At 60.7% G+C, this 27,078-nt stretch overlaps 1 protein-coding gene across 1 annotated transcript; it reads left to right on the plus strand.

Annotated features, from left to right (window-relative positions):
• Positions 1–123: 123 nt before the first annotated feature.
• On the plus strand, positions 124–26,750 carry GPC1 (glypican 1). Its single transcript, XM_080667259.1, has 9 exons — positions 124–868; positions 20,235–20,393; positions 21,386–21,777; positions 22,541–22,706; positions 23,265–23,395; positions 23,483–23,602; positions 23,697–23,830; positions 24,195–24,370; positions 24,708–26,750. Exons 1-9 carry the CDS (start codon positions 703–705, stop codon positions 24,941–24,943), a joined length of 1,680 nt encoding a protein of 559 aa, XP_080523385.1. The 5' UTR covers positions 124–702; the 3' UTR covers positions 24,944–26,750.
• The last annotated feature ends 328 nt before the right edge of the window (positions 26,751–27,078 follow it).

Raw genomic sequence — 27,078 nt, forward strand, 5'->3', positions numbered from 1 at the left:
CGCGCTGCCAGAGTGCAGGACAGCAGGACAGGAGCTGGGGACTGGGAGGATTGGAAGGATGCTGAATTCGGCTGGGGGCGGGGAGGCCCCTGATAGGCGCGTGGAAGGCGTGATGTCACGTCCGGCGGGGGAAGCCCTGCCTCAGCGCCCCCGCCCCGCCCCGCCCCGCCCCCACAGGTGGTGCTGCTGCCCGGGGTGCTGGACGCTGGGCGTGGGGGGCCGCTCTCGGGGGAACCACGGACACGGCCCGCGCGCTCCCCCGCTGCCCCCGCCTCCCTCACGCAGTGGACAGATCCACGGGAGCCACTGGGCCCCCAAGTCCTCGGGGAAGGGAGGAGCGCCGGGTGGCCCTGGTTGCACCCCGCGCCCCGCCCCAGGGCTCCCCCTCCCACCCTGCGCGCCCCTCCCTTGCACTCCCCTCCCCTCCTCTCTCCCTGGCCGCCGAGGGGCCGGGCGGGACGGGGGAGGCGCCGAGCCGGGACTGCGCGCTCGCCCGCTGCGCTCTGGGCGGCCCGACCCAGCAGCCGGTCCTCGAGCCCCGCGCGCCCTGCGCCGCCTCCGGCTTTTGTTGTCTCCGCCGCCGTCTGCGACTGCGAGCCGCGTGTCGGGACCTTGGCTCTGCCCTTCGAGGGCCGGGGCTGCGCGGGCCCCACCGGATCCAAGAGAGGCGCGGCAGGCGACTGGGGTCGCCGCGGCCCCACCATGGAGCTCCGGGCCGGAGGCTGGTGGCTGCTGTGCGCGGCCGCCGCGCTGGCCTCCTGCGCCCGCGGGGACCCTGCCAGCAAGAGCCGAAGCTGCAGCGAAGTCCGCCAGATCTACGGCGCCAAGGGCTTCAGCTTGAGTGATGTGCCCCAGGCGGAGATCTCGGGTGAGTGAGGACTGCGGGCCCTGGACCCCGGGGCGTCCGGGTTTCCTTGCTTACCCACGTCAGCCCTGCGTGGCCACTCGCCCTGGGTGCCCGAATCCCGCCGCCTGTGTCCGGCCGCCGAGTTCCGAGTAGCCCCCTGCGCCTCCCCTCGCCCGCATCCCCTCGGGCCCTCGCCTCCGAGCCCCTGCCGCCTTCCCTCCGTCCGGTCTCCAACGCTCCGCTCGGTCTCCACCAACACCAAACAGGCTCACCAGCTCCTTCCCGTGGAGTTGTCCTCGCAGGGCTATGTCCGGGCGCCCCCGGCACGGTGCCCCCCTGCACGGCCAGGGCTCCAGCTGGGCATCTTCGGCCACCGGCTCGGCCCAGCGTAGCGGCGGGGCTGGAGTGGGCTGTAGGGGCGCAGTTGACGGTGGCCTGGGGCTAGGAACTCCCACTCAACTGTGTGGGTCTCTCTGGGAGGCTGGGGATTCCCGCGGGGTCCCCAGCAAAGGCTGCCTAAAGGCGGTAGTGGGGGTGCGAGCCCTGCCTTGGTGAGCAGGAATGCTGCCTGCCAGGGATTCTTTCCCTGAAACTTGTGCCCACCTGGCATGCCTGCCTGCCTAGCACTCTGAACCACTTCCCAAGGATTCCAGCTGCAGGTGGTCAGCATTTTGGATCTCACCCAGGGGCCATGTCATTTCTTTGTAAGAGCATGGACCCTCCCAGGTGGCCTCAGCCCCGCCAGCTGCCGGACAGCCCTGCCCATCCCCTCCCTGCTGGATTCTGAGGAGCTTTGCAGAGGCAGTGCCTGTGAGGGTGGGAGATGGAGTAGTGTACTAAGGACCTCCCAGACTCCAGGCTTCATCCTCAAATCAAACTGCCCTGGGCCCGTGTGCCTCACAGACTGGGGTGGGTGAGGCAGGTAAGGGCCATACTCAAACAGTGAGATGGGAGACATGAACCGGCCACGTCCACAGGAACGCTGAATGAGAGAGGAGTGCATCAGTATGAGGGGTGGGTCCATGGTCCTGCCTTACCTGGTGGTTGGGGAGTTAGCCAGGCTCTGGAGCCCGGGCTCCCAGGAGGGGTGGGCACACAGAAGGCTGCCTTGAGAGATTCCCCCTGCCAAGAGGGGCCTTCCTGCGCCGACAGGCCTGTCCTTGTGAGGGGCTGCCTCCCTCCCCCTGCCCGGAGCCAGCAGACCCTCTGCACAGTTTGGTTCATGCTCCACCCCCCTACTCCTCCCACACACAGAGGAACTTTTGCCTGCATGACCCAGGCCTTCCTGTTGGACCCCTCCCCAGACACCAGGGTCTCTGCACCCACCCAGCTCCAAATCTTGGACAGAAGCCTTCTCCATTGCCCTCCTCCACATGTCCACTCCCACTCAGCCATTGTGTCCTTGGGGGCCATCCTAAACTTGCTCGCATCCACAGGCCTCCATCCTAGTTAGGCCGAGAGACAGAGTGGCAAGGTTTGGGTGGCTGTCAAGGGCTAGGAGAGAACTCGGAAACTGGAGAGGCTGAGGTGGGGGTGGAGGGCTGGATATTGTGTCCCCCCCCCCCCGCCCCCACCCCCGTGGGCTGGAGGATGCAGTGAGTAGGACGAGAATGAGCAAAGTGCATTGCTGTGAGTGTGATGGGTGGAGGCGGGGCGCTGTCCATCCAGCCGGGGGAGTGTGGTGACCCAGCAGCTGTCCAAGCATTGCCCAGGCCAAGGCTTCAGGCACTACCCTCCTCTGGGTCTGGAATGCCAGCGACCGTGACCTCCCTGCCACTGCCCCATGGCTCCTCCATCAGGAGAGCTGCTTTGCCAGCTCCCCTTCCCCAAATTGCACTCCCCCCCCCACCCCCCGCCCAAGAGTTCTACAACTCCAGAGTGCCCTATGGGAGCCCTGAGGAAAGTGCCAGCGCCACGTGGGACGAAAGAAACAGTGACCTCCCAAGGCAGCGGCCACCAGTCCTCTCCCCTCCTGCTCCTTGTGACTCAGCCGGGCCTCCGTGGACCGGGTGCCCTCTGGTGGCCCCTCGGCAGCACGCTGTTCTTGGGGAGCTCTGCTATATACATCGGTCCCCTCTCCTGCAGGGCAACAGCCAGACTTCTCTAGCATGGTGACCCACTCAGCTGGCCCAGGTCATGCGGGATGGAGACTCGGTGCTCCCTGTGGTTGGAGGGGAGGAAGGGCAGCCTTGGGTCTGGGGTGGCCTCTTAGCCTCTGCCCAAGGGAGCAGAAATGGTGGTGGGTTCTAAGAGGAGATTGTGTGGGTTTGGGGACTGCTGGTCCCAGTGGTGGTGAAGATGGCTGTCAGCCCATTTTACAGGGGAGGATGCAGGCCTGGGGGACACACAGCCCAGGCGGCCCTCCCTCAGGCCGGAGTGCTGCACAGAAGCCAGGGCTATGAGCAGGGCCAGGCTGGATCCCTCTGCAGTGCTGAATCACGAATGCACACTGGCAGGTTTTGCCTCTGGTCCCCAGATGTTTCCTGAGCACCTGCCTGGCCTCCCGATGCTTGGCACAATTTGTTGTGTGTCTTTCTGACCCTTCACTGGGGTCCTGGGGTTAGGGAGCACGGGTCTGCATACTCCCCTGTTGTAGCCACAGAACCTGGTCCATCTCCTGGTGTCAAGGAGGGTCTAGGTCAGGGGTGGGCAAACTTTTTGACTCGAGGGCCACAATGGGTTCTTAAACTGGACTGGAGGGCCGGAACAAAAGCATGGATGGAGTGTTTGTGTGAACTAATATAAATTCAAAGTAAAGAAGCGGAGGGGAGAGCAAGAGAACCGGATAGAACAGCTGGATCCGGCCTGCGGGCCGTAGTTTGCCCAAGGCTGGTCTAGGTCAACATTCACTGGGGACTCATGCCTGTCCTGCTGTGTGCCAGGCTCTGCGGAGTAGGGGCATGGGACTCTCAGTGCCACATGAGACCTGGCCACTGCTCCTTTGCCCCAGGGTTGGGACTGCCTGCCAATAAGGGTGAGCATCAACAGACCCCTTAGCAGAAACCTTTGCTTCTCTGTGTCCACTCTGACCACGTGACTGGGCGGGGGGGTGGGGGGCACAGATTCTGTGGAGGGGTACTCAGAAGCCCTGAGCATTCCCCACACTTCCTAGAACCTACCCTGAGTCTGTCCCTCAGCCATGATCACTGGAGCTCTTGCAGGCCACCTGGGACACAGCCTATCCCCAAACCAGTGGGTCTGTGTCCCCCATCCTGTTCCGAAGGCAGAAGCCCACTGTGTGCCTGGCGTGGATCCTCAAGGTGGTCTGTGCCTCTGGCTCTGCCTCACTCTCTCTCTCCGCCATTCAAGGAGCTGAGGTTTCATCATCCCCAGCATGGGGGCAGGGCTTGGAGGGGTAGGGGGGTGGGGGGGAGCAGGGGAGCCAGGATCTGACAGGGCCACCTGCGTGATGCAATGGTCTGGGCCCCTTGCTGGAGCCTCTGTGCTGGACACATCGCTTGATCCTCCGAGAGGTAGGATGTCCTCTGGGCCTGGATTCAGATGCAGGCCCTGCCACATTGTCCTCCCACCTGCTCAGCTCTCTGTGCCTATTTCTGTACATGTGACAATGGTAATAGTCTCAACGATCCCTGAAGGGTGTGGGAGGGGGAACATGCTGCCTGAGCACTACGTGGGCATCCCAGGCCGCATCCTCCCCCTTGTTCCTCCCTTGTGTCTGGAGAGGTCACCCAGATTCCCAGGTGACAGTGTGTCTGTTGTCCTTGAGACAAGCCCTCACTGTGAGCCAGATTCGAGGAATCGCGTCTAGTTAGTGCACCAGGTGAGGGTCTTAGTGCATCACCTGTTTTACAGATGAGGAAACTGAGGCTCAAAGGAGCCACATTACTCCCTTCACAGCCCACGTGGAGCTCTGAGGTCCAGAGCCAGTCTGCTGACCTAAGGCCTGTGGCATCAATGGCTGCCCAGTCCCAGCCCTGAGGCCTGAAATGGGGGCTTTGCAGCCAGACCACTCTCTTGTTGGCTCTGGTTTTTAGATTGTGTCAGAATAGTCTAAACTCTCCCCTCGGACTCCTCCTAGCACCAGCCCTGCCCAGCCTCCCTGTCCTAGACCTGCCCCATCCATCCTGACACATAGCTGTCCTATGCCTCCCCCCTCTGCCCCAGGGTGCCCGTATAGTGAAGGCTGGCTCTTCGGTGGCCCTGGGGCTTGCTGCTCCAGTCCTGCTAAGCAGGGATGCTTCTGAGCACCAGGGATCTGAGTCAGGTAACCCCAGGTGTACAGAAAGGATGTCCTGGCTGTGTGCTCTTGGCCACCTGAGGAGAAGCCCCCATGTGTCCCCAGCACCATGCTGGGCCGTGTCCCCAGGGAATCATGGACAAACTTCTTGTGCAGGAGCAGGCAAGCCTAGGAGACGGTGGTCATTTTGTTGGTACACTGGCTGCACTAATTAGAAACAGTGCCAGCCTGTGGTTGGCAGGCCTGCAGGCTAAGGAGGCCTCCTGGAGAGGGGCTGGGGACACATGGGCTGGGCTTCAGAGCCAGGAGGAGAGCGCAGTGGGTGTGTGGGCGTACTCACGCCTTTGCTTGAGCTCCCATGCACATGGGCACAGGGTTGGCCTGGCTGGCCCTGGATGGAGAGACAGGCAGGGAGAGGGGCTTGCCGAGACCACCTGGCACCAGTGTCTGCCCTGCCCAGTCCTAGACCTGCCTGGGTAGTGACAAGTTCGACATCTCTACTGGAAGCCAGATCCTCCTCCCCTAGGCCCGACAGGGGGATTTCACACCAAGACTCAAGACCCGTGTCAGGGCCTGGGAGGCGTCAGGCCGGCTGCTTGCTCCCAGCCCCTGCCCATGTAATGCCTCTGTGCCCGGCACCAGGTGCCAGCCCCGATCGTGTCTAACTGCCAACATAGCCCTGTGGGGTCAGGTCACTGCCCACAGGCTTAGGAAGGTGAGGGTTCCAGCCCAGGACCACCCACCCCGGCTCCCAGCTCCTCAACCATATGCCAACTGGCAGACTTTCTTGCCTGTGTGTGTTTAGGAACAGGCCTGAGCAGGTGCTCTGAGCTGCCTGATGTCTCTTGGAGGTGGGGGCGGTGCAGTGGGGGGATGCTGAAGTATTTCACCCTCCTTTCTCCAGGCCCCTCCCCCTTCCCAGGTGGGAGCACATGGCAGCCAAGGGTGAGATGCAGGCTGGCCTGTTTTCCCACACAGTGGACGCTAGGCTCCCGGGCCAGGGCCCAGGCCTCCAGCCCCGTCAGGCAATGGGATGCAGGGGAACTCTGAGTGTGAGGGGCTCACACCTAGTCTCTCCAGGCAGGAATTCTGGAATCCTAGGTGGGTCTAGGAGCTTCTGGGAGTCCAGGCAAACCTTCACCCTTCCCCTTGTCTGCCTATGGCCTCAGCATCATCTCCAGCCGGCTCCTGGCTGGCCCACCTTCCTGGTACATGCACCCCCTTCCGCCAACTGGGTCCTCCTCATACCTCCTCCATTGGGACTTGGCCCTGTTTCCCAGCTTCCCCAGGCATCCCCAACACATGCACCCTGAGGGCTCTACTTTCAGGGGTGCTCCCCAAGTCTGGGTAGTAGGTATGCTGAGTGCCTCCCTGTGCCAGGCCTGGGCCAGGTGCCAGGGGTCGGGAGTGTGGCAGCTTCCCCAGGCTGCCAGAATAGACACCACAGACCAGGCGGCTTACACAACACAAGTGTGTTATCTCACAGCTCATAGGCTGGGAGTCCAAGATCAAGGTGCGGGGCCTCCCCAGCTTCCAGAGGCTGCCGTTGTCTTGGTGTTCCTTCCTTGGCTTCACCTTCACATGGTGTTCACCTTGTGTCTGCCTCCAGATCTCTCTTTGTGAAAATAAGGACACCAATCCTACCAAAGGGGCCCACCCAAATCCTGTATGACCTGATCTTAACCAGTTCCATCTGCAAGGACCCCATATTCAAGGGAGGTCACCTTCTGAGGTCCTGGGGCCCATGACTCTAATGGGGGAGGCACTTCCTATGGGTGGTGGGTGGAGATTGTGGCCACTGAGAACTTAATGATGGTGGCTCCGGAAGACAGCGCCATGCCTCCCCAGTCTGCCAGGGGCTCAGTCCCGGTGTCAGATAGCATGGTGGTCAGAACATCCCCTGGCCCACCTGAAGGCTTCTGGGCGCAGCCCTGGCCTGAGTGGCCTCAGCTTCAGACTTTGTGCTGCTGCTTAGTCCTTGGCCAGCGCCCTGCCCCTGTGGGTCTCAGCTTCTCCATTCCTGTCAAAGTGTGTGGGGGTGAGGTGGCACTCACTGTGATGCTCAGAGCCTGGTAACTGTTGGCCCAACCCACACTTCTTGTGGCCTGTCTGGGAACCAGGGTGGGCAATGAAGGGCCAGCCTTAGGACTCTCGTGGGGATCAGGTGGCCCCTGGCTGGGAGTGGTGCCGGTGGCTGGAATCCTAGGTGGGTCTAGGATTGTGCCTTGAACAGGCTCAGGGTCCCCACCTGCAAGCAGAAGGGCTTCCAAGCAGTGGACACAGTGTGCAGGACAGGTGTTGAGCCCCACGTGGACTTCGGGCAGGCAGGGGATTGAGGGGCCCGGAGGCAAGGCGTGATGTGGAGAGGGAGAGGAGGGAGGCACCCGGCGGCATGGGGAAGCTTGCTGCTCATTTGTGCTAAATGCTCCCTGGGTTCTGGAGGCTTGGCTGGGTGACAGGGCAGCCCCGGGGGGCTCCATCAATCTTATTCCCTCACCACCTGCCCTGACCTAAGCTCTCAAGAGGCCCGGGGCCCTGCCCGACACCCCTGCTGTGTCTCAGAAGACACAGGACCAACAGAGGAGGGAACCAGGCTTTTTGCAAACTGGTCTGAGGACCCAGGTGGAGGCCAGGAGGCAGACAGAAGACCAGCAAGCAGTGCTGCGGGGCTGGTGCTAGGTGAAGACCACCCAGCTGTATCTCGAGGCAGGCCTCCATCAGCACGGATCTGGGTGCAGATGAGGCCCAGAGCCCAGCCAGTAGACAGGGCAACCACAGCAGGGCCTGTGACCGGTAAGGGGAGGTCCAGATCTGGGTCCCTTCATCCCCTCCCTGGATGTCACCCAGGGCTCAGAGCACTATCCATCAAGTAAGTGGCTTCTCCCTCATTACCTCACTGCCCCAAGCCAGGCCCTGCCACCTGCTTGCTGAGTGAGTCACTCTTGCCCTGGCCCAGGTTTGCCCCAAGTGTCTGGTGTGGGCACCAGGTGATGGTGCCAGCGCTGGGAGGGAGGAGTGGGTGAGGGCAAGACCATGCCTGCCTTGTTTTGAGACTGGGGGACATCCACATGACCTGTCCTGAAGGTGTTGGATGTGTGGTCCCGAGTGCAAAGGTAGGGCTGGCCAGGTTGGGAGGTACAGGACCCTCATCTATCCATCCACCCATCCATTCATTCATCCACCCATCCATCCATCTACCTACCCACCCATCCATCCACCCACCCACTATGCGCTCACCTCTGTGGGACACACAGATGAGAAGCCATGGTCCCTGCCTCCTGTAAGATGAGAGTCTAGTGAGAAACTCAGTTGAGGCTGCCAAGCCCTCCTGAACCCAGCAGTTCAGGGCCCAGCAGGCACTGTCTCCTCCACACCTGGCTGGACAGCCATGGATTGGGCTGCAGACCGGCATGTCTCTCTCCAAGGTGGGCAGCAAGGCCCTGGCAGGTACACCTGGAGGTGACTGTGGCCCCGAGTCTACCTTGGGGCCATATGTTTTGGGCTTACCATCAATCAGTACCTAAATCTGTGGAGGTGTGTGGCCTGTGCACACTTTCAGACAACATCCCCAACACTGAGGACCTCTGTCAAAGCCTGGGGTAACCATCCAGGTCCATCCTGTGTCTAAACATATCCTCAGTGCCTAGGGCCACCTGAAGCCATCAGGGCCCCTGTGGTGAGCCACATGTGCTGTCCGAGTACATCCTCAAGCCTTTGGGGCCCTGGGTGTACATCCCCGGCTCTGGGGGCTGGGGAAATACACCCCACCCTCCTGTGACCACCGCCAGGCTCTGGGGAGAAAGATGATGCCACCCGCTGCCAATGTTGGCTCAGGTGCTCACTGGTGTTTCCAGTTGTCATGGAGTGTAGGACACACTGGACCAACAGAGGTATTTTAAAGGGACAAGACTCTTAAATAATTGAGCCACACATCCCTGATCCCGTTCCTTGGCCTGGTGGGGGCTACCCACAGGACATTCCAGGTGTCTTGACATCTTCCCTTGGAGTGACCTAACACCCAAATGAAAATATTATATCTCCATTTTTTCCTAACATCTAACTGAAAGCTACCTTTCCTGTCACTATTAACAAGGCACAGCAGCATTTCGGTGTCTGGGACTTGGTCACCAATAGGAACCGTTGAGACTTCCCTGTCCCTTCACCTTTGTAACAGATGGCTCAAAATACCACTTACACTTGGCACAGCTCTGAGATTCTAATCAGCATGAGACCTGCTGCAGGAAAGCTCTGTGGCCCCAGGTCACATTTATAATGGTACTCTGATAACTGCCACACTGCTCCTGGCTTCCTTCGTGATCCTCTGCATAATGTTGCACTTCCTTACAGTATTCCGAGAAGGGGTCTGCAGGCTTGGGCCCAGGGATAGCTGGTGGAGCCCCAGTGTCTGCACCCAAGGAGCCTGGGACCAGGACAGGAATAGGAAGGGACTCCAGGCATTTGGGGCCAAGTGGGAGCCTGGCCAGTGACCCACAGGTGGAGTGATGGGGACGAGGAAAGGTCCTATCTCTGAATCACTCAGTAGGTGTTCCTAGAACTCCTACTGTGTGCTGGGTGCTGTTCTTTGTGCTGAAACGCAGCCACAAACAATGCACAGGGATCAGACAAGAATCAGAAATCTCACAAGCTGTGGCTTTGCTGGCCACAATGACCAGTGACCACACGTGACATTTGTTAGTTAGAAGAGAAATAACATGTGAATTAAGACAAGTCCGTGGGGTTTGCAATCGCACTCTCTATCCCCTTCACCGCCGGGCTGTAGAGCTAAGACCCCTCCCCACCTGGGAAGGGGGCTGGGCCCCAAGCATGGCTTAGCTGCTCTTGCTGTGGGCTGTGGCCTTCTTGCCCTGTCCTTGGCAAGCACTTGACATGCACAGAAAAGTAGGGAAGGCCCTAGCCAGTTTGCTCAGTGGCTAGAGCATCAGCCCATGGACTGAAGGGTCATGGGTTCAATTCCAGTCAAGGGCACATGCCTTGGTTGCAGGCTCAACCCCCACCCCACCATCACCAGCCTGGTCGGAGTGCGTGCAGGAGGCAACCAATTGGTGTAGTATCTCTCTCACACCGATCTCTCTCTCTCTCTCTCCTTCCTTTCCACTCTCTCTCTAAAAAAAAAAAAAAAAAAGAGTCAGTGGAAAAAATATCCTCGGGTAAGGATTAACAAAAATAAAATGTAGGGAAAGCTGGAGGGCTGCTCTGAGGAGGTAGCATCAGAGCCAAAGGAAGGAGGGAGGAGCTCTGAGGGAGGTCACCTGCTGGGCTACCTGGCAAGCCATGCCCCTGGCCCAGGGCCAGTAATTCTCACTGGCAGTCATCTTAGAAAAGAGGTGGATCCCCAGAAGAAGCCCAAATCTGCCCTGCTGGACCCTGCCAGCCTGTGGAGTTAAGGCGCTCCTGTGACACTTGCTGGCTGTGTGACCTTGAGCTGATTGCTGAACTGCTCTGTGCCTCGATGTCCTTTTCTGTGAATTGGGGTAGGTAGCAGTGCCTGCCTCGTGGAGTGGGCTGCTCCTTGCCGTGCCAGCTCAGAACTCATGCTACCCAGAGCGTCATGTCGGGAGCAGCTGTTGGAGAGACAGCCTGCTTTCTCTTCCAGAGGCGGCTGTGGGGAAGGGTGCCTGCTGGTGGGGAGGGGCCAGCCTGCACCTGGCTGAGCTGAGGAGCCATACTGTGGTGTGAGGACTTGAGAGAGGTCCAGGCTGGAGGGGAAGGACTGCCCTTGGGCACCCACTGCTGCTTCCAGGGTGTGGCCATCCGTGGTGTCTCTATTCCTGCTTGGCTGGCCCTGGCTCTGGGAAGTTAGGAATTTTGGGAAGGATTGGCTAAGGCTCCTCCTGGAGGGGCGGCCCACAGTGAGGGAGTACGCCCCTCAGCACAGGGCCCTGCCACCAGTCAGGAGGGGCTCTCGGGCGGCCTTGGAGAATGGCAGCTGGGTTTTAGATGGGAGCCTTGGACAAAGGCCCCAGAAGATGTTGCCGGGCCTGTGGAGAGGTGAGAGGGGGACAGGAGACAGTGTGGTCAGTGTGGTCAAGCCTGGGGATCTGGCAGCCTGATTCAGAGGAGTCATATGGGTCTGGTCATTGTCCCTCTGGCTTCTCTCTGGGTATGGGTCTGGCTCCATCCCTTCAGCTATCTGCTGTAGGTCTGACTGCCCAGGGCTGTCTATATGGGGTCCCTGCTGGGAGTGGCTGGGCAGGGTAGGGGCCAAGACATGGTACCTAGGGCAGCAGATCCCTGAGTCCTTAGAGACCTGGCCCAGTCAGATGGTGCTCCAGCTTGACCATCCAAGGAGATGAGCTAGAGAAGTCAGGGAATAAGATGGTCTTCACATTCCTACCTGCCCCAGGACTCACAACAGGTCCCACCTCTAGGGAGCCGGGCAAGCAGGGTGACTCCACAGAATGGGTGCACATGTGTGTGTGCCACAAGTGACGATGGGGGCCTGTGTGACTTCAGTCAGGGTTCTCCCCATACTCTACCACAGGCTGTCAGATTTAGCAGATAAGACTACAAGATACAAATAAAAAAAAAAAAAAAAAAAAAAAAGACTACAAGATACAGTTAAATTGGAATTTCCAGACAAACTGAATAATTCTGTGGTATATGTTCTGAAATTAATTTCAAATAAACAACAAATTTTTAGCATAAGTATGCTCTCATATTTAGTATAAGTATATCCCAAATATTTGGAGTGAGGTTGTTTGCTTTTTTGGTGGTAAAATGTACATAACAAAATCTACCCTCTTAACCATTTCTAGTTACACAGTTGAGTGGCATTAAGCGTATTCACAATGTGCAGCCATCACCACCATCATCCCAGAACTTTCTCATCTACCCCAAAGGACACTGTCCCCATTAAACAGCCACTCTCCTCTCTTCCCCAGCCCCTGGTGCCCATACTCACACAAGTGGAATTCACAGTGTGGTCATTCCTTTCCATGGGCACGGTGTTTCGGAGGTATATTGGGCTGTAGCGTGTGTCAGTGCTTCAGTTCTTGTTGAATAATTCCCATTGTGTGGACAAGTCGCATTTTGTTTATCACACATCCATCAGTGGACGCCCATTTCCACATTTGGGTTCTTGTGAATAATGCTATTATGAACAGGGGTGTACAAGGTTCTGTTGAAGTTCCAGCTTTCCATTCTTTTGGGCCAATTCCTTATACACTAAAAGATAATGCATCATTTTTCTGAAATTCCCATCTAACCGTGTCCTGTCCTGTACCTGTAGTGCCTCCCCCCGCTCCAGTCTTGCCTGCAGGGCTGGGCTCCCTGATGGACACCCCCACACCTAGAGCTGAGTGCGTGCTGGAGATGGCCTGCTGCCTGGGTGGCCATGCTGAGTCAGTGGCAGGAGCCCTCCTGCCAGAGCCCGCCTCTCTAGGAGGCATCTGCAGCTTGCTCAGCGGAGGTGTCTGCCCGCCAGCTCAGGAATTCCCCTGGGACTGGAATCCAAGGGAAAGGTGGGAGGCCAGGATTGTTCAGCTGTGCTGGGACCTGTCCCTTTCTACTCCAAGCTGAGTGACATCCCATGCCACTTTAGCTGCCTTGGTTGGCTCTGTTATGTTAGAAGAGGAACGAGGAATCACTGTGAAGATTAAATGATTCAGAAACCTGGAGATGGCTGAGACCCTCACATAGCACATAGGGAACCTGCCACCTCAGTGGGGAGGACCTCGGCCAGGCCTCTGTGACAGCAAGAGACCCCTCGTGGGGCGGGAACTTACCCTGTAGGTTCCCTCACAACCTCACTGCTGGTTGTCATGCTACCTCTGGGGAGGGGGTCACAGGTCAGGGAGGTGCCAGTTTCTGGGGAGAAGACTAAGACTGCGTTTCTGGGGCAATGAAGGCGTTGTGTTGTTTCCTTAAATGCCAGCACTGGGCAAAGGTTCTGTTTATTTACATGTTTATTTATGCTGCACCAGCTCTGGCCTGGGTGCTGGGCAGAGTCCAGAGAAGGGAAGGGGAGATTCCACAGCAGGCAGAGCAGTGCCGCCTCCTGTCAGGACTCAGGGAGGGCAGGTGCTTTGTGCCAGAGGGTCCTGGGAAGGCTTCCTGGAGGAGAGGAGAGTGACTGGGCCTTGAAAGAGGGTGGGGCAAGGGGGAAGGGCGTGTGAAATAGAGGTGTTAGCCCAAGCAGCAAGAGGGGGTGATTGCACAGGGGCTGGCATGCCTGCCTGGAGGCCTGCCCTGGGGGCTCCCTTGGTGGCACCAGCGGCTCTTCTCTGTGTTCTGGCCCAGCTGAGAGTCTGCACCAGCTCTGCCTGCTTGGCATTCTCAGGATGGATGGATGTGCCTGCACTGCGTCTTTTGGGGAACGTGTATGAGAGGATCCAAGCTGCAGCATCCCCCTCTGCTAGGAAAAGGATGTCCCCTTTGGACAAGGCAGAGGGGCAGCACCAGTCCATCCCAGCGCCTCCTCAGCTGCCCCCAGGCCCTAGCAGTGGGGGGAGGGGAAGCTAGATGGGAGAGCTGAGAGGGGTGGGTGTGTAGACCTATTCCAGACAGGTGCCCCCCACAGCACGGCTTAGGCAGGGCTGAGCTTGGCCTGGGGGTGAGGCTTCTAGGGAGCATCTCAGGCCCAGGACCCTCTCTAAGGCCTGGGGTCACAGGTGCCACAGGTGCAAACCCAGAGTCCCCTTGGTCCCTTACTTATGCTGAGGCCACAGCATTACTTGTGAACCCTGCAGCAGCTGTGGAGAGGCAAGTGGAGGGGGCCCCACCTCTCAGCCAGAGCTGTGACCAGGCCCACATTTCATGGGGCCCACCACCTCACCTGGTATCCCCTAAGGAGGAGCCAGGCAGCACAGGGAGTACCTGTGAGCTACCTAGCGAAACCCTTCTTCCAGGGTCTTAGGTATTGTGTCCTTCCTTGGCGAGGGCACTTTGCTTGAGAGCGGCCTGCCCAGCAAGTCTCTCCATGTCCCCATGTGCAGGCTGGCTGAGGGGGTACACACACTGGACCGCTGCACTGAGGGGAGGGTGGCTCAGCGGGTGAGCAGGTTTTCTCCAGTGGGGCTGGCAGGCACAGTGAAGGCAAGGGCAGGGCTGGGGCTACTGGGAGTGGAGGGTATTGATGGGAGCCATCATGAGGTCCAGGGAGGGGCCCAGGTGTGGGAGGGTGTGGGGGCTGAGCCAGGGGAGACTGTGGCCAAGTGGGGTTTAGTATTTCCTAGGGGAAGCAGATCCAGGACCTCGGGATGGAGGCCCAGGTCGTGGAAGTGAGAGACTGGTGGACTGGAGGGGCTGCCCAAGAATGCCAGGTGACTGGTGATGGTCTTTGAGTACCCAGATAGCAGAGGGGATCTGGTCCTTGTCAATGGGAGAGGGGACTCCCAGGTGGTCAGATGCCACTCTCCACCCAGGAGAGAAACTTGACATCACCCACCCCTCAGCCTCATCAGCATCCCTGAATGGACCCTGGGTCCTTTGAGCACGGGACACCCTGTGCCAGCTGTGTCAGAGGGGGACAAGGAGGAGGGGCCTATCCTCCAGCCTGATGGGAAGCAGCACCCAGGAGGGGCTTGGCTGCTTGCCCCAGTGGGCACCTGGTAGACACAGGGCTGAGGGAAGCGAGGGGTTGTGGGCTGCTGCCAGGCAGTCGGCAGGAGGGGGCGCGGGGCAGCCTGGGTGGCGCGAACGCAGCGGGCGGGGCTGTGGGAGGAGGCGCGTCCCCGCGGGGAGCCGCCCTCGCCGTGCGCGCCAGTGCGGCTGCGGTGCTGCCCTGGCCGTGGTCGCAGAGTCCTGATCCCTCGTCTTCCGCCCTGGCCTGCTCCGGCTTCTCTCCTCCAAGCACTCCAAGCCCGGTCCTGCTCCTCTGCCTTTCCCGCCGGACCTCTAGACCCCCATCTACCCGCACCCGGAGTCGCGCGCGTTTCCCGGGAACATCGCCGCCGCCGCCGCCTTTGGAGCTGCAGCCACCACCACCGCCGCCGCCTGGAAGGGTTTTAGGGCCAAGGCTTGGGTGGCGTCCACGGAGCTGGGATCCAAGCTGGGAGACCCCGCTCGGGCCCCAGCCTACCATCCACCACGTAGCCATTTCCATCTCCGCGTTCCAGTGCATCCCCATCCCCAGGCGCGCCACCACCGCCGTCACTCACTCCTCGCCATCCTCATCTCCAGCACTCTGGTCCCCATCACCACCTCCTCAGCCCCACTCGCAGCCCATGCTACCACACCCTCACCCTGCCATAGCCCATCTTGGCCCTCTGCATCCCCATCCTTTCTCCACCCTTGTTCCCATCATGAGCCCCCTCGCCCCTCTCCACACTCCTTGGATCTCTCCATCCTCACTGCATCCCATCACCAACCATTCTCTCCATCAGTAACCCACCTTTACCCCATCCCCATGGCCCTCTGCGCCAGTATCCCTGCAGTGTCCCGCCACCCCTCTCACCCCCTTCCTCTGCTCCCCAGCAGCCTGCCGCAGCCCCCTTACTGCATCAAGCCCCCCCTTCCTCTTCTGTCAAACCCATCCCTCTTCCCTTCCAGTGCTGCAGCCCCTGCAAGCCCCCTTTCCAGCCACCCCCTCCCCATACCTGCCGCACCCACTGCGGCAAGCCCCTTCCCTGCCAATCGCTTCGCTCTCCTCCCCTCCCCCTGCCTACCGCAGCCCCCTACGGCGTCCCCCCTCCCCTCCCTGCCGCAGCCCCGCTTGCCCTCCGCCTTGCGCCACCGCGCCCACTGCACCAGCACCCCCTTCTCCCTGCGCCAAGAGCACAGCCGCATCTCTAGACCCCCTCGCGTTCTCTCTGGCTCCGAGGCTTGCGGTCCTCCGTACCCAGCCTGCGGCCAGCGACCGGCACCCGGGCGCCTGGAACCCCCACGGCGCTGGCGACCAGGGCCGCCCGGCCTTTGTTAGGCTGCCCGCAACGCAGCCCGGGCCAGTCTCGCGCTTGTCGCCCTCCGGCAGCAGGAGCCCCTCGTGGGCTTGGGGGGCGGACCCCTACTACCCAGCGTAGATGCGTCTGCCGGTCCCACTGTGTGATGGAGGCTCAGCATCGGTGGCAGAGGGGCTCCTTGGTGACGCTGTCATTTTGCTGAAATGGTGGAGGGGCTTTGTTTTGGGTGGTGGATGAAGTGGTGGATGAGGGGCAGGGAAGGGTGCTGGGAACTGAGGGGGAGGGGCTATTGCCGCTGTTGATGTGTTAGTAAGGGAGAGGGTAGAAATGTCCTCTCCCAGGTGGGTCTGAGGCCACCCTCATGGAGGGGCTGTCAGTGGCATGGGGACTGGCCAGGGCCAAAGGTGAGGTGGGAGTGGGGACGGGGGGAGGGGCAGAGATAAGAAAAGAAGGTCTGGAGCTGGGCAGTGGCCAGGGAACCTCCATCATTTGTCCAGTGCCCCGGCCCAGCAGGCTGGTGGACATGCCAGGAGGATCTGCTGCTCCTGGAGCTGGCTGGGGTCCAGGAGCAGGAGTGGACATGGGGCAGTTGTCCAGAGAAGGGCCTCATGCTTCGGGAAGCTTTCTGCACCCCTGGCTGAAGTCAGCCATCCAAGGCTGCTGTAGGGCCCAGAACCGAATAGAGGGGAGGTGGGGAAGGAGCCCTGCCTGCTTTTCCATACCAGAGATGCCCCGAATTAGACACTCGGTGGCTGGGTCAGTGGGTGCAGAGCATATGGGATGTGGCTTTAAAGGTGGTTGAGCAGAAGTCTGCACACCCGAGTGAGCCATGGAAGCTTCTGGAGAGATGGGCTTGGCGTGGCACCATCATCCCCCTGGGGGATGGGGACACTTTTTGGAGGCTGTCAGTGCCCTAAGACAGGAGGGCTGGGAGCTGTGTCAGCAGGTGGCAGGAGGGTGTGATGCTTACAGACTGACGAGGGTTAGTAAGGAGAAGCCAAAGACTGGGGTGGCCCCAGGAGGTCTGAACCCCAGCCAGAGAAGCCAGTGCAGGTACTTTAACTGAGGAGCAGGATGGGCCGTCTGGGAGTTGGGGGCCTGAAACAACAGCCCTCTCCTCTCCCCTCAAAAAATCCTGGGATCGGGGGAGGAGGAAGTATCCCAAAGACTGAGGGAAGGGAGAGTTCTGGAAGGATGTAGCCAGCTGTCAAGAACCCAGCAAAGGGACCTGGCAGAAAGGAGGGAGGCTCGCTGGCCAGCTCAGGGAGCAGCCTCAGTGCCCCGGAAGGGGTCAGTGGGAGAGGGAAAGGCCAAGTGGGGGGGACTAGGGTGGCGGAGAGAGGTCGACTTGGAAGCTTCAGAGTGGATTGCGGGGAGAGCAGGACCAGACCCCTGCCCTGGTCCTCACCCTTCTCCAGGTATTGAGCTGAGAGAAGATGTAGGTGTTTGGGAGTAGAAAGGTTTGGAATGGCAAGTGGAGAATCCCTCAATCTGCTTTGTGCACCTCCAAGGTCAGGGAGCTCATCCCTTCTAGCAGACCACCCTCCAGTGCTACTTGGCTCTGACCAGGAGGGGCAGGCTTGCATTGCAAGGGGGTGCCCTGCAGAGCCCACCTCTGCCAACCTGATGTCCAGGGCCAACCGATGACCTACACTCAGGCTGAGAGGGGCCAGGGCTGGACATAGGGGAAGAGGAAAGCCTCGCACCTTGACTGCCAGCCGCTGAGTCTGTCTGAGCGGGCTGGGAGGACTGCCTCAGCCCAGCCTGCCTGGGGGCCTCAGGCCGGTGCCCGAGCTCTGGCTCCGTGTCTTCACTCCCGTGTGTGTCCGAGGAGGGAGGGAGGGACGGGGGCTGTGCTGGGGCTACCGGAACAGCGCAGGTCACTGGCGGCTGGGCGAGGTGGCCAGGCAAGGCCATGGGGCCAGCTCATGGCCGTGAGCGGCGGGTGGGCTAACAGTGCCAAGGAACCCTCAGAGCCTTCCCTGAGGGAGTTCCCCACGTCTGGTGTTTTGTACTCACTTCTTGTGGACTCAGCCTCTCTCTCTGCTGTCTACATAAATGTCAGGTTTCAGGACAGGGTGGGTGACCACCAGGGGACCAAGAGGATTCTGGAGGGAGGTCAGCCAGCTCAGGATGCTGCTGCCCTTCTGGCCCACAAGTGCATATGCCCTTGCAGCCCACCCGTCCAAAGAGCTATATCCAAAGAACCCGCTGCTCCAGGACCCAGCCAGCCTGGCCTGAATACCCATCACAGCTGAGCCCAGGCTGGCAACCCTCTCCCAGGGCATGCCCCCAACTCACCTCCACCCCCAGCACCACCAGGAGACTGATGGTTCTGAGCAGCAGGTGCCAAAGGGTGCTCTCTTGGTCCCTGCTATTGGGGAGGATGGCAGAGTGGGGGTCCTCTGGTCAGCATGGCGTAGGGGGTTCAGGTTCCTCCTGATTGGCTGCACACAGCCCCATTCCACCACCACGTTCTACCCTCTGGGAGACAGCTCGGTATCTGCCCTGCTCTGCCGGCTGGGACTCCTGGAGAGAGGACCCTGGGCTCTATCCTGACCCTGCTGGCCAGGGTCCTGGTCCAAACATCAGTCAGCGACAGCAGCTGAGAGGGAAGGGCTGTAGCTGGGAATGTGCTCATGTCCCAGCCCTCCCTGCCTGGAGGTGCCTGTCCCCCCATGGGAAGAGGACAGGGATGGGCACCTCCTTTCAGCCAGGCTGCATGTCTTGTTCCAGCTGGCTCCCAGGAGACCTGAATAGCCTCACTCACCCAGGGGACCAGGTTACAGACTCCTGACTTTGCACCCCCACAGGCCTGGGGATCTCCAAAGTGTGGGCACACAAGTGATCTTGATGCTGCATCTGTCTGTCAGCACTGACCCAAGGTGGGGCCACATCCCTCATATGGGCCTGCTGGGATCACTTCCAGGCTATCCCCTCCCCCTGCCCAGGCTTCTGTCCAGCTCATGCCCTGGGCCAGGTGCTGACTTCAGGTCACCTGGGACTCCCCACCTCAGGACAGCTTCAGGACCCTGGAAGCCCTGCCACCACCCCAGAGCTGTGCACAGGGGGACCCCTGGCCCCTGCTCCACCCAGCCTATGCCCAGGTCAGACCCTGCCTGCATTCTACTCCAGCCCAGCCCAGGCCTGCACCAGTCCTGTGGGGAGTGAGTGGGCTGGGAAAGGGGCTGTGCGTAGGGAGTGGGGCCAGTGGGGCTTCAGGGTGCCCCAGTGGGTGTGGGGACCTGCAGCCTGAGCCGCCTGGTCCCAAAACCTAATTTCTGCCAGTCTCAGTTTCCTGGTCTATGAAATGGGATCCCAGCACCCACCTCAAACCATAGTTGTTATAAAACCGGGACTAGCACGTTTTTAAAAGTGCAGTGTTCCCTCTCCCTCGAGTGACCCTCCCTGTCAGGCTCTGCTGACTCAGCCTGTCCTTGACCGGCCAGGCAACCTGGACAGGACATTGCTGTGAACCTTCGGCACGAGGGGTGATGGGTCGCTGAGGGTGGAGGAAAGGGGACAGACACTTGAAGGGTACAAGTCCTGCTGATGGGGACGGCTCGCATCAGGACCTCCAGCAGACTTGTTCCCCAGCCCTGTCCTGACCTGGGTAGTCTGCACCCTTTGGAGCCAGTGCCTCTGGCCAGCCCAGAACTGTCTGTCACCAGGCACCCCATAATAGGTCGGGTCCACCCAGGCCTGCTATTCAGTGGGACCTTGAACCCCAGGTGGTGTTGGGGTAGGAGGCTGAGGCTGCTCTGCCTGCCCCTTAGGGATCCCTTTTTCACTCCCCATCCTCAGCCTGGACCCGGGCAGGCGAGGGACACTAGGCAGGTTGAAAGCCTCCTCTAGTGAGCTTTGAGTCTGGCAGCCCATCCCCACCCCCACACACAGGACCTCAAGGCCACTCTGTGCTGGTGTACAGAGGTGACTTGAGCTGCTTCCGGCCCCTGGATGGCCCTCCCTCCTCAGTGCATGGTGGCAGCAGTGTGGGGATGATGCCCAACATCGTGCACTGGGCTCACTCTTCTGCACCCCTGCTTTGTGCCCATACCCACCAGGTTCTCCCAGGAGGACCTGTAGGTGAGGGCCTGCAAAGGAAGGGCTGGGGTTTGCACAGGCCACTCAGGCCCCACCCTGCCTTCACCCAGGCACCGGCACCTGAGCAGTGCCCACTCTGGGGCCTGCCATCCATACCCACTGCCCAGGAGACCCCACCAGCCTGAGGCCAGTTCTGGTCCCACGGCTGCCTCAGCCTGGGTCCATGCCCCCCAGCCTCCCAGCCCTCCTCTGTCTCACACAGTACCCCCCTTCCCTCTCTCCGCAGGTGAGCACCTGAGGATCTGCCCCCAGGGCTACACCTGCTGCACCAGCGAGATGGAGGAGAACCTGGCCAACCGCAGTCGTGTTGAGCTGGAGACTGCGCTCCTGGACAGCAGCCGCACCCTGCAGGCCACACTGGCAGCTCAGCTGCGCAGCTTCGATGGTGAGTGGGCCCCAGGGCTCAGGGACCGCAGGACACCGAACCAGTGTCCTGGAGGAGCTGGGGGGGTCTCACTTGGTGAGGTGGAGTCAGAGGGGGGTTGGAGTAGCGCTTTGGGGCTGGGTCTTAGATTTGGAGGTCCCAGTAGCAGAAGGCCACCTGCATGCAGAGACCCATGAGCCCTAGAGTCTGAGGCCTCTGCACCCACCCATGGTGAACACAGCCCAGCATGCGTGCATGTTCAGGGGTGTGGAGCCATCCTTTCCATCAGGCCCTCAGAGGGGAGTTCCTCTGCCCTCGAGGTGGCTCTTTTCACAGGCGGTGCTCTCCTGAGACCAGCCTTGTGCTTGCCACCAGGTGGCCTGGAGCTAGGGAGCTCAGTGTGAGGGTTAAGATTGGGCCTGGGCAGCGGGGGCTGGGCCAAAGTGCTGGGCCTGCCCTGGGGTGGTGGCAGAAAGAGTTTGGCGGTTTGTCATTCATTCCAAGTCCCTCACAGGCAGAGGGCCGTAACCAGTGAATGTCAGGAAGACACGATGATGCCTAAGTGGGAGCACTAGGGGGAGTGGGGGATCACCAGGAAGTGGTCTCTGAACTGAGATCTCTGTGGAAGGAGAAGGCACTGGGCAGTGCTGGAGGAATGGGGCAGCGAGCCTGAGCAGAGAGATCTAGGGCCCGAGTGGCTTTCGTCCGAGGCCCGTGGATCTCAGCTCCTGGACTCCTGTCCACAACAGCTGGCCTCACAGACTCCAGGGAGCCAGGGACCCCGAGGTCATCTCCACGTGCCTGCTGGTCCTGGCCAGCTTTTATTGGCCTCAGCTCCTTAGAGCCCACCTGTTCCTGTTGGGTCGGCCACACTATCCTTGCCTCGGACGATGAGCCTCGGAGAAAGCCTTCCCCCACCACCTGGGAGGGGCGGGTGGGACGTGAACGAAACACCCAGCACTCCTGGGTCTGTCCTGTGTGTGGGGACCTCACGGCCACCTCCCCATGCCCAGATCACTTCCAGCATCTGCTGAACGACTCGGAGCGGGCGCTGCAGGACACCTTCCCCAGCGCCTTCGGGGAGCTGTACACACAGAACACCAAGGCCTTTCGGGACCTATACACGGAGCTGCGTCTCTACTACCGCGGGGCCAACCTGCACCTGGAGGATGCGCTGGCTGAGTTCTGGGCCCGCCTGCTTGAGCGCCTCTTCAGGCAACTGCACCCTCAACTGCTGCTGCCTGACGACTACCTGGACTGCCTGGGCAAGCAGGCTGAGCCCCTGCGGCCCTTTGGGGATGCCCCTCGCGAGCTGCGCCTGAGGGCCACCCGCGCCTTCGTAGCCACACGCTCCTTCGTGCAGGGCCTGGGCGTGGCTGGCGATGTGGTCCGTAAGGTGGCCCAGGTGCGCCCAGCTGCCTAGGGCTCTCAGAAGCCCCTCGGGGACCCAAACCCTGCCCCACTGCTTCAAATCCCAGCCCCCTGTGCCCCTGGGCCTCTGGGCCACCTCCTGATCCTGGGTTGCTGCCCAGGGACCTTCCAACAGCACATTAGATGTGAGCTCCACTCTGGGCAGCCCACCCACTCTCTAGTCCTTGGCCAGGCTGGGTGTCAGGCAGGAAGGAAAGCAAGAATGGTCTAGGGCTGATGCTGATCCAGCCGAAGAGGTCAGGAGGACAGGAGACTAGAGCGACATGTGCCTGGAGGCCAGAGCAGGCTGGGGCCCGAGGCCATGCAGACCAGCGGGTGCCTTGCCCCATTGGGCAGCCCAGGTCAGACTCACCTGATAATAGGTGTGGGAGAGCATTAGTCTCAGACCACACAGCCCTGGGTGTGAGCCACCTCCCGCTCCAGCTGGGGTCCTTAGCAAGTCACCCCTCAGCCCTGACTCTGGTCCTCTCATCTGCATGGCACTTGTATTCCAGGAAGGCTTCCCTGGGAGGGTTAGTGACACAATGTGCCAGGGAGTGATGATCAGGGTGAGTGCCCCCATGGCCAGCCAGCACCCTCTTGGGAAGAGACAGGACCCCCGAGAAGGGCCAGGCCAGGCCCCACTGTGGTTGGAGCAGAACTGAGGCCACCTGACTACCATCCAGAGTCCCCACCCTGGGGCTTCTTGGGGGGCTGGGCACCCACCACAAGGTGCTGAGGCTGCTTTGGCTCTCCAGGTGCCCTTGGGCCCTGAGTGCTCGAGGGCCGTCATGAAGCTACTGTACTGCGCACACTGCCTGGGGGTCCCCGGCGCCCGGCCCTGCCCTGACTACTGCCGCAACGTACTCAAGGGCTGCCTGGCCAACCAGGCCGACCTGGACGCCGAGTGGAGGAACCTTCTGGGTGAGCCCTCACTGCCACCACCTGCCAACGTGGCCAGGGCCCTGGGAGGCAGATGGTCCTCAGGGTCAAGGGACAAGGATTCCTTCTGAATGTCTGGGTGGAGTGTGACACAGGCAGTTGTGTGGGAGGGAGCCCTGTGGAGTCATAGTTCCTGCCCTTCCCCACTGGGCAAGTGCCCCAACATGCACATATGCCAGCATATATTGACACAGTGGGCTAACACATGCATGAGCTAACATATATGTTGCTGATATGTGGGTCAGCTGGCATGCACATGTGCTAACATGTAGCGGGACAATAGGTACATGCTGATATGCATATGTGCTAGCGTGGTGTGAGTCAACAAGGGCACATGCCGACACACATGCACTGATATATACACATATGGAGCCAGCATGCATCCATATCAACATGTGTGAGCTGATATGTACCTGAACTGACATGTGGTAGACCAGTGCGGTATGTGCATGTCAACATGTATGAGCTTACACGCATTGACATAAGGTGGGCCAGCATGCAGACATACAAACTGCCTGTGTGTGCCCACACCTGTGCCAGACTCCATGGTGCTCATCACCGACAAGTTCTGGGGCCCGGCGGGCGCAGAGAACGTCATCGGCAGCGTGCATTTGTGGCTGGCGGAGGCCATCAACGCCCTCCAGGACAACAGAGACACGCTCACGGCCAAGGTGCGGGCAGGAGGGTATGGTCAGCATGGGAGGGGTGTCCCAGACATGGCCTCGTGCCCCTCCAGGACCCCTGTGGTCTCCCCCCAGGTTATCCAGGGCTGCGGGAACCCCAAGGTGAACCCTCACAGCCCAGGGTCTGAGGAGAAGCGGCCACGGGGCAAGCTGGCACTGCAGGAGAAGCCACCTGCAGGCGTGTTGGAAAAGCTGGTGAGCAGTCCCTCAGCTGGCCAGGCCTTAGGGGGTGGGGAAGGGGAGGGCAGGCTGGGCCAGGGCCCCCAGTGGCCTGACTGTTGCCCTGCAGGTCTCTGAAGCCAAAGCCCAGCTCCGTGACGCCCAAGACTTCTGGATCAGCCTCCCAGGGACACTGTGCAGTGAGAAGATGGCCATGAGTGCCTCCAGTGACGACCGCTGCTGGAATGGGATGGCCAAGGGCCGGTAGGTGCCACCTGGCTGACCACAGGTCGTCCCTCCCGTGAGTTCTCAGTGGGCCCATTGTCTGGCCTGAGGCACCAGGTGCTGTGTGGTGCACAGGGCCATGCCTGACCTGGGGCACACAGCAGACACAGAAAGCTGGGACGAGGGCCAAATCCTTGTCCTAAGCCAACTCCTTGCCCCACACACCATGCAGTGTGTCCACACCCCACTGCTGTGGGGCCTTCATGGGCTCCCATTGGCACCTGAAGGGCACTGGGAGAGGGTCTCAGACATGCCATCACCTGGGCGGGAGGAGGGGAGTGCTTGGGTGGTGCCGCTTTGCAGGGACTCAGGCAGTCACCCAGGGCTGCCCTCCTGGCCCCAGGTATCTCCCCGAGGTGATGGGTGACGGCCTGGCCAACCAGATCAACAACCCCGAGGTGGAGGTGGACATCACCAAGCCCGACATGACCATCCGCCAGCAGATCATGCAGCTGAAGATCATGACCAACCGGCTGCGCAGCGCCTACAATGGCGAGGACGCAGACTTCCAGGACGCCAGTGAGGGCCAGGCACCAGCTGGGGGTGGGGACTCTGCCGGGCGCTGAGGGCCATGGGGGATGCCATGAAGCCCCACCCCACTGCAGAAGGGTGCAGGGGAGGGCCCTTCCAGCCCCTGGGCCTCCAGTGGCTCTGAGGGCACTGCTGCTGTCCAGCCCCCTACCAGTCCCCAAGCACAGTTGAGACCTGGCCAGGATGTCCATCCAGCCTTGGCAAACCAAGGCAGTGCAAGCTGCCCTGGGCAGGATGCCACCTAGCATGGGAGGCCCACATGCAGGAACACTGCACCTGTGGTCCCAGGGCGAGGTTGGACTGCTGAGCCTCCTTTCCTCGCCAGGTGATGACGGCAGCAGCAGCTCAGGAAGTGGGGACGGCTGCCCCGAAGACATCTGCGGTCGGAGGGTCAACAAGAAGAGCTCCAGCTCACGGACAACCCTGACCCACGCCCTCCCCGGCCTGTCAGAGCGGGAGGGCCAGAAGACCTCAGCCACAGGCTGCCCCCAGCCCTGCATGGCCCTCCTGGTCCTCCTCCTCACCCTGCTTCTCTCAGCGGCCAGGCCCCGGTGGCGGTAACTGCTCCCAGCCCCAGGGACTGAGGCCAAGGACTGACTTTGCCAAAACACGAACAGACAATATTTAATTCCCTTCGTCCTAGAGGCCCAGGGCAGGACAGAGAGGGACAGTAAGGGACTGCTGTCTGTGACGCACTGGGGGCAGGGTGAGTGGCGCTGGCCCCACAGGCCTGGCTTTGCCATCACCCTGGCTCTTAATTTTGTGTGAGGTCCTCAGGTCAGCCGGGAACAATGTCCCCAAAAGCCATGTATTTCAGGGACCTTCCATGGGCCCAGGATCTGAGCTTGCCCCTGTTCACGCAGGCCTGGGGGCCCTCCCTCCTGGGCCCCTGTCTGCCCACAAGCCTCTCCCCAGCTCCCTGAACCATCACCGATCAGTGCCAGGGCCTGTGGGGAGGCACCCTGAGCCTGTGCCTTCCTCTTCTGCCTCCTTCCATGACAACTAGGGGCTCCAGATGTCAGAAAGTGGGACCCAACCCTCAGTGCCCCAAGAATCCCTGAGAGGGCATCAGGGCTCTGTCACCTGAGACCTTGAGGGCCTTTGAGATTATGCACGAACCCTTCATATGCAGCCAGGCCTCCACCCTGTGATGCCATAGGCCCCCCAGAACCCTGAGTCAGGTGAGAGCCTGTCTGGCGAGGTGCTGCCGGTCCCTGCAGACCTCCTTGCTGAAGACCAGCTTCGGGGGCCTCAGATGTGCCATGAGCAGCAGCTGGCACAGCCATGCATCCTGGGCTCTGCTCTCAGTTGTCTGTGGGTGGGCTTGCTGCTCCTGGCCACCCAGGAAGAGCAAGCTGAGGCCCTCCGCAAAGGTGAGCCTCCCCTTCACACATGGGCTGGGTCCACGGCCTGCATAAGGACTTTAAGATGTGGGAGGAGCAACCTGGCCACTATCCTCCCTCCTGTCCCCACCCAGGGCCAGGGCCAGGGGCCAGCTCAGGGTAACCATAGGCCAGGGCTGGAGGAAACCCATGGCCATCACCTGGCCACAGGGATGCTGAGTGGCAGGTGAAACTTCAGCTCAGGGCCAGTGAGCCCTGGCACTGCAGGGAGCCTGGGGGAACTTTGACAGTTAAGGGCTTTTCCAGATGTGCAGACATGTACAGATGCTTCTCATCCATGTTCACTGGGAGCTTTCTCAGCTCCTCCCAAATAGCTTTTGAAATATGACCTCCTGAGGGCCCAGGATCTGGGCATACCCCCTGTTCATACAGGCCTGGGGGCCCTCCTTCCTGGGCCCCAGCTGCTGCCAGCCCTGGGGAGGGGGCTGGCACCCTGCCAGAGAGGGGCTCAGGCAAGGAGAAGGTGGGCCCAGAGGGCCCAGGGGATGCGGAGCCAGCATGGGCAGGGATAGCCATCCTAGCCAGTGCCAAGGTCCCGAGCAGGCTGCTTAGCACCGCTTTGCTTTCCCTTGGGGAGGCCTCTGGCTGCTGGTCAGGGCCCCTGGCACCGTTCTCAGTGTGTTGGGTCCAGGCCTCCAGCTGAGCTCCACCAGGTAGCCCAGTCCCACAGACACGCTCACCCCATGCTAACCCTGAAGTGTTAGGGTGGGGACTGGGCCCAGGGCCTCCTTCCCTGTGGGCAAGGGCCAACCGGACTCGAGGATTTGGGCGGTGACTGTGGTGTGCCAGGATGGTGCCCTTGTGCTGCATGGGATGGCCCAATGGGGCCTGTGCTGTCCTCACCTCACATGGGTCTCTGGAAGGGCTGGCCAGGCAGTGGCCAGGCCTGCTGTGTCCTGCCGTGTGGTGTCAGCTGGTGACATATGTTCTTGTGTCCTTGTATGAATAAAAGGCTGGAGACCTTGTGTGGCTACTGTGATCCCTCCCTGCACAGCCCAGCAGCAAGCGTGTCCCCACGGGCTGTGCACAGCATGGTGGGACTAAGGGCCTGTTGGGAGGTGAAGCAATTGCACCCAGAACTGTGGCCTGGAGGCTACAGAGTGCAGGGTCTGAGTGTCCTCATCCCACCCCAGGAGGACTTGGTGCCCTGGAGAAGGAAAAGGCCCAGGCCCCTCTGCAATCCATACCTCCCCTGCTCTGGACACACACACCCTCACACGTGCCTGGGAAGTTCCAGTTGCTGCCAAGGATCCTCAGAGATGCCCAGGAAGCCGGAGTGGGATGACCAGTGTT

The sequence above is a fragment of the Plecotus auritus genome, assembly GCF_963455305.1.
Source record: "Plecotus auritus genome assembly, chromosome: 5".
Lineage (NCBI taxonomy): Eukaryota > Metazoa > Chordata > Mammalia > Chiroptera > Vespertilionidae > Plecotus > Plecotus auritus.